The following is a 7,431-nucleotide window of genomic DNA, read 5'->3' as shown; positions in this document are numbered from 1 at the left end:
TAAGTCAATACACTACTGTTCATACACTATTTCAATATAAGTTAGATTCAAAAGATATAAATTTTTAACTTTAAACAATTTACGATACATATTTTTTGACATGAAAACGAAATAGACTGAAATAGTAAAATATAAAATTAAAAACAAAATAAAGTAACTTAACTTACTTCTTAAAACACGTTAATTTCACATTAATTAAAAAAAAAATTTAGTAAGTTAACAGTTAAGTTAATGCCCAGCCTTGAATATAACTATAAAATAACAGAAACCAAATAAAAATGAATACATTCAACCTATTAACAGATGTACCCTACAAATACGATAATTTACTAGTGTAAGAAATTACAAATTTTTTCTCAAGTAGAATATTTGATGGTTAATTTTTAATTTATTAAAATGTTCACAAAATATTTTAAAGTTTAGACTTTTGTTCTGATAAATTGCGTGTCCATGTTGTTAAAATGTTTTCTGCTTTGTTCAAAGTTTCATCTTTCTGTTAAATAAAATAGATTTATAATAAAAATTTACAAAAATAAAGGAAAAAAACAGATAAATATTACTTTAAAAAAACAAAATCGCAGATAATTTTCAGCCATATTTTTATGAGGTTCTGAGAAGAATGCTGAAAACGGTATTCCTTGAAGCTTAACATTCTTAGAAAGCCACTTTACAAACCTAAAGTCCTTGTATTTATCAGTTTCTGAACTTAAATCTAATTTATTTTCTAAAAGATAAAAGGTAAATAAGATGAAAGAAATAGTTAACATCTTATACATAATGTACACCATTATCATTAATAATTATATACCAACCAAAGTTCGTCCAGTTTGAAATCATAAAATATCCTCCTTCAGGCATAATTGGTTGGAGGCCATTGTCCTGTAATATTTTAAAGAGATACTGCATTTTTGGTTTCAACTCTTTTGACAAATTTTGAAAATAACTCTCTGGTGTATTAAGGGCATTGATTTCGTGTTCAAATCCTCTTGCAGTAGCTTCCTGAACTGTTGTTGCACACGTATAAATTGCAGTCTGGTGAACAACACATAGATTTTTTATAAAATTAGCCGGGCCATATGCCCATCCAAGTTTCCAACCAGTCATGCTAAATGTTTTGCCAGCAGATCCAATTGTAATTGTTCTTTCCCACATGTCAGGAAGTGTAGCTGATGACAAAAAAAAATATGGATTATTATTAAATTAAAAAATGGTATTTTGCAAAATGTTGAATATAATTTATACGTCACCTAACCAGACATTACGTAGAATGGTCTGTAGATATTAAAAAAGATTTTTTTAATTGTAAAAATTAGAATAAGCCAATTTATAAATAACTGTAAATGTATTGCAGTACTTATATTTGTATTTTATGTAGTAACCAACAACAAGTATATCAAAAATTCAAACTGATGTCAGTTGACAATTTTTTTAAAATTATTTTCTTGAAAAATGATTTAAATTACACAAATGTAAAAAATAGTAACGTTTTAGTTAAAAATTGCATTTATTCTACCATAGTACCTATATCTAATATATGTTATAAGATGTATGTAGGTATATGTAATGTTAATTGAGTTTAGAATTTTGAATAACTTATTTAATGGAATCTATAAAAAGTATGAAACTACCTAGTTTTTTAAATATATATATTTATAATATATAATTAAGGTTTTGATACTAGTTTTTTTTTTTGCCGTGTCTATAATTAGTCCATTTTACAACAAATAGTATACTGTATACACATAATACAAAAAAATCTCATATCTTTATATTCTTTGTCAGATCCACCTTAATCTGTTCATTACAAACAACAAATGGTACCCAATAATTCTTATGTATATGTTTGGCTTATTTTTCTCTTAACAGTTTAAAAAAATTCTTTTTTTATCATCTAACTAGGTAACTATAATTATATTTGTCTAGGTCACATACGAGGACGTATTCCCAAAATAAGTCTATAGACTATAACTTACAAGTGCTATCTGTAATCTGCTTGATGCAAAACAATGCGGTAAAACTTTAATAGAGATTGAATTTAACTATTTGAAAAAGGGTGTGATTTCACGGCATTAATTATTTATTGTATTACATTTATTTACCTTTGCCATATACCTATCTACGTTTAATAGGAATATATTCTTAGCAAAGCATGACGCAATGACGCTTTATTATAATAAAATTGTAAAATCTCAACATGTTAATATGACCTTATTATGATAAACTTATTAGTTATTACCCCTATACATAAATACATAATTTTTCTATTTAGAACATTTATGATAGATTATAACCAAAAATCTAAAATAGTAAAATTAATTCATATATTATGCACGGTTTATAGTTGCTACTTGGCTAAGCTAATGGGTCTTTGGAATATAAATCTGAGAGGTGATTTTTCCCGCATTTGACACAGCTGGTAGAATGATGGTGTGCCTGAATATATTAACTTGGTTATTGGTATTGATAAAAAGATAGTTCTGAACATTTCTTTGTTAATTAAAAATAATAATACACCTAAGTAATGAAGAAAAGTTTTAAATCTAAAAAACTTATGTCAATTTATGAATAACTGGGCCAATGTTATTTTGATATTTTTGAATTGTTATAAGAACAATTAATGAGGAATCTTTTATTAAATTTCAGACCTTTTTGACCAAGAAACAATTATTTTATCAATATGAATTTAGTCAAAAATTGTACAGACAAATGTCTATAAATAGTTTAAAATTAGTATACTATTATAATTGTTTACAAAAAATTATAATTTACCTCTGTAAGTAATGGTGGAAGGTTTAAGTTTCTAGGATTAATATTTTTTTAAATAAATAAATAAACATAAATTTACATCATTGAAAAACTAAATTTAGAATCTAAAATAGCATTATCATAAAATAAATATTAAGAAAATGTCAAGGCATCTTTACGTTTATAATTTTCTGAATTATTATAAAAAATAAACAAAATCTGATATTGTTTAAATATTCTTGTTGTCCGATAGTTTTTTAGATTTGTAAATTATTAAGAACAGTGTTGATAATTCCTTACTTTTATTCCACTCAAATAAGTAGGTACCTAATCCTATCAATAACCAATTCTACAATCTTTTTTTGAAAATTTAAATAAAATTTTTTGGTCTAAAAGCTTATAGGTAAACCTAACCTAACCAAGCTCATAATCTAAATAAAATATAGTATTATCATTTATCATATTATAAGGGGTTTAAGAACATTTTTAGGATTTTATAAAGAATAATATAGGTGTAGGTACTACACAAAATGTAATTACCCATTCTTATATGTTTAGTTGGTTCATACACCAACCACTCATATACCTCATCAGAAATAACAAGAACATTATGTTTTTTGGCCAAATCTGCAATCATTGTTAACTCGTCATAATCAAATACTTTTCCCAATGGATTATGTGGTGTATTTATGATGATGAGTTTGGTTTTTGAGTTGAATAATGATGCCAGTTCTTCCGGGTCAAGCTTCCAATCATTTGCTTTAGGTAACGATGCATTTGGTCTCGTCTTTAAAAATAATATGAAATGTACAAATTATTGATTGTGAATTATCAACAATTTCATATTTGTAATATGTTTATTATATTCTCACATTTCTTAATGGTATAAATCTAGGAGTGCCACCAGCAGTACGTACTATGGGCTCATAACAGTCATAAAAAGGTTCAATGATAATTGCTTCATCTCCTTCTTCTATATTACTCTGTATGGCACAATAAAGCGCTTCATATGCTCCAACGGTCACCAATATTTCATTTACAGGATCAATTTTCCGATTAATAAGGCTTGAATATAGTTTGGATAATGCATTCACCAAACGTAAATGTCCCTAGAATTTAAAAAATAATTATTTTGTTATGAATTTATGTTATTTATTAATAATTAATATAACATTACAAATCCACGTGTGTATTGATTGAAGTATGAATTCTTTTCTGTAGCCACCTCAGATAAGAAATTTGTAAACCGTGATGGTGGATCATAATCCGGAAATCCTTGTCCCAAATTTAAACATTTTGTAGTTACAGCTAATTGACTAAATTCAATCCTTTAAAAATAAATGTAACGTAAGTTGATTATATTTAAAATATAAAAAATGTCAATCGTCAACAAAAAATGAAGAGATTGTATTTGTAATAATCTTTATATAGTGTAGGTATTTACAATGATGATAAAAAGAACTTAACAGTTAAGAGGATGCAGCATACTATTTGTTTTCTCTTTGGCCCACGTGCAACATGAACAAACGCTTAAACGCAGAATCATTTTTTCTATGTTTTTTATATTTTTTTCATAACAAAAAAAATAGAGAATAATATTTTTGAGGGAATGACATATCAATTTAATATTTTATTGTTATTTGACTTTGCATTCGACTTTCAAAATAAACAAAAAAAAAATTAAATTGTTTTTATTTAGACAAATTGATATGTCATTCCCTCAAAAATACTATTCTCTATCTTTTTTGTAATAGGTGATTTTACTCTAAGATGACAGTTGAATAGAAAAAAGGGTAATTATTTAATAAAGTTTTACTATAGATTCTTAAGTATGACATTTTTTTTTATTTAAAATGTTCACTATAGAAATAGATGATGTTTTTATTTAATTAATTAATAATATCTTCAGTATTACTTTTTCATGTAAAAGAAAATTGTTTAGTTAAAAGTAAATCCATCTTTAGAGTTAAAAGAGTGTAAGTAGGCATTTAAATAAAAAGTTATGAAAATATAACACTATTTAACTATTTTTCTTTTAAACTCATTAGTAGTCACACTAATATTTGAGAAGGAGGTATAAATTCTCAAAAGTTTCCAAGTTATTGACAAAATTAACTCGAGTTAGTTATGTTAATAATCAATTAGTCAACTTTGGAAAAAGTTAATCAATAAGTTGATAGTTAACAAACAATATAGGTATTTAACCCTAAACGTGTACGGTAATATGGAAAAAATATTAACGTACCTAATTCATTTAAAAAGAAGCTAATACATTTTTTTATAACCATTTGGGTCACACATAATAGTATTATATATTGATTGTACAACTTAAAATTTTAAATTAAGTTTTTTTAATATTAATATTATTTTTTTTATTAATAAAAATATTATTTAAAAAAAATTATAACTAAATTAATATTCTTTTAAGATATCATCCTATACTATTTTTTTCTTTTGCACACTACCTAGTTGTGTAGTGGTTTAGTCAATTACACATCTTTATCAACTAAATTATTAAGCCAAGGTTAAGTTAAAAATGGGAAAAAAAATTTCAACAATTTGTTTTAATTACAGTTATTAGTATGTATAAACATTAATAATTGTTTTAATTTAGCTTTTACTTTTAATTCTTTATATTATTTATTTCTAATTATAAACAAACGTTGACTAAAATGCTGTCAAACCCTTAAAGAATTAATAAGAAAAAAAGGAGATATAGGCTTCCAGTATATTGTTTTTATCACAAACTTTGGTAACAAACACTTACCATACATTGTATACACCTGCTTCATGGCGAGACGGTAACTTGAATTTCTCAATTATTTTTGAGGTCATATTAACTGATGTTGATAATTTTTTCTTTAATAAACAATTTGTAATGATTCGAAAACTATTAGCTCTTATAGTAGAACTAGTGTACAAAATTACCCTTTAAACAAAACATAAACTTAAAATTTTTACACAGTAAAATACAATAATACTTTCCTCAATTAATAATTGTACTTCAATTTACAGAACAATTGACAACTAATTTTTTTTTTATTAAATTCTAATTTTTTATTATTATCATTTCCTGCAAAATACTTTCCTAAATAATATGTTGTTGTATAATAATTATGAAATATTGGGTTTTTTACTTTATGCGTTGTCATTTTCTTAAACATATTCTGTATCAGAGTATGAAATAAAAAATTGAATTGACAATTTTAAAACCAAATGTTTATAGTGTTTTCACATAATACCAGAAAAAATATAATACATATTCTAAATATCCATATATTTTGGAAAAACTATTAATACTTCTATAAATATTGAGTGCTCAATATTAAAATAATCACCCACGTTACTTATTCCTAGCCACCTAGATATATTACAGGTACCTATTTAAAATTATAAATCCGGTTGCATTATTTTACAAGTTATTAGTCATGTGGATGTGATAGGTACTTAAAAATATTATATTAATTATAATCACTTCTTGGTATCGATCATAAGTGTATTATATGTAATATTAGAGAGCCTAGATATATATTATAATTAGATTATTATCTTGGCTCTCTAGGTAATATTAATTATCCAAGACACAATGATATATTGTGAATTTTAAACGTTTTCTAAAATAATTAAACGATTTAAAGAACTTACATATTGTACCACAGTGCAAGAACAACATAGGTACCCACTGTCTGCTTCTAATGTGGACACTGGACGTGTGGTTAATATTTATTTTGTACGTACTATGTACCTACCTACCTACATACTGTAACAATTATATCTACGTAAGATGATTAGAACATTTCAGTCGTTTCAGAACAACATGATAAACTATTACGAGTTTATGACCCAAAAAGATAAAGCATAATACTATTTTATATATTTTATATTATTATTATAAACGAATAACAAAAAATCAATTATTATGAGTCAGACTGATTACATAAACGCAGTTGTTGAATAATATCACAGAATATAATATTTACGGTTGTTGAAAATCATATCACCGATATGGCGATCAATGTAAATATAGCAAGTTATGACTTTTGACTTGTGGACATAACATAACAATTTTGTAGATACAGACCTAATATCAGTGGTGTATTTAGGGGGGTGACGGGGGGCAATTGCCCCCGGGCGCCAAATTCTGAGTCCTCAAAGGGGCGCCGTCACTTATACAAGAAATTTTTTTTTTGGATTTGTTGAGAAATTATATTAGTGATAACTGATAAGTGATAACCTGTATCTCTCTTATAATATCTTTTACATTTCTATACATATCTATATATAATGTATTTTATTATACTATCATAAAAAAAAGGCTAAAATCTAAAATTATATTTTGTTTTATTTTATTTCATTATAAAAGTTTACTTTTTATTAGGAATAAATGGAGTGATAATGGTAAAATAAAAGTGTTCTCTAAATTAGTGGAAGCATAAATGCAATAAGGGGAAAATATACGTTTTGTGTTATCACTTTTTAACAGGGCTTGAAACTGATTGAAAAAATGTCTGTTACGGTTTTAGATTTTGTACACAGGTTTTTATTTTTTTCGAATTTAGTTTAAATTTTTCGATACCGGTTACCGGTATAAGGAAATTTTGTTTTCGGTTTATTCGTTTTATACCGGTTTCTAAAATCGGTTTCAAGGCATGTAGGTATTATATTTTTACGTTCATTCTTGGTTTA

At 25.3% G+C, this 7,431-nt stretch overlaps 1 protein-coding gene across 2 annotated transcripts; it reads right to left on the bottom strand.

Moving 5' to 3' along the window:
* Positions 1-366: 366 nt before the first annotated feature.
* Positions 367-6,933, bottom strand: LOC132933885 (kynurenine aminotransferase-like). Of its 2 annotated transcripts, none has more exons than XM_061000155.1 (8): positions 6,827-6,933; positions 5,513-5,674; positions 3,923-4,073; positions 3,618-3,854; positions 3,286-3,532; positions 813-1,166; positions 561-724; positions 367-493 (listed from the first exon to the last, which is right to left on the bottom strand). In XM_061000155.1, exons 2-8 carry the CDS (start codon positions 5,578-5,580, stop codon positions 413-415), a joined length of 1,302 nt encoding a protein of 433 aa, XP_060856138.1. In that variant the 5' UTR covers positions 5,581-5,674; positions 6,827-6,933; the 3' UTR covers positions 367-412. The 2 variants fall into 2 exon arrangements, with proteins under 2 accessions (XP_060856138.1, XP_060856137.1); XM_061000154.1 differs by lacking the exon at positions 6,827-6,933 and adding an exon at positions 6,391-6,773.
* Between the last annotated feature and the right edge of the window lie 498 nt (positions 6,934-7,431).

Source organism: Metopolophium dirhodum, chromosome 1 (assembly GCF_019925205.1).
Source record: "Metopolophium dirhodum isolate CAU chromosome 1, ASM1992520v1, whole genome shotgun sequence".
NCBI classification, from domain to species: domain Eukaryota; kingdom Metazoa; phylum Arthropoda; class Insecta; order Hemiptera; family Aphididae; genus Metopolophium; species Metopolophium dirhodum.
Note: the sequence above shows the minus strand (reverse complement) of the source record. Positions and strands in the feature narration are given on the sequence as shown.

Excerpts from the sequence above, each read along its gene's own strand:
- LOC132933885 (XM_061000154.1), bottom strand. Across the intron at positions 1,167-3,285 it reads AACTAAACATATAAGAATGG|CTACACTTCCTGACATGTGG; the intron begins GTAATTACATTT and ends TTTTGTCATCAG. Across the intron at positions 494-560 it reads TGCGATTTTGTTTTTTTAAA|AAAGATGAAACTTTGAACAA; the intron begins GTAATATTTATC and ends TTTATTTAACAG.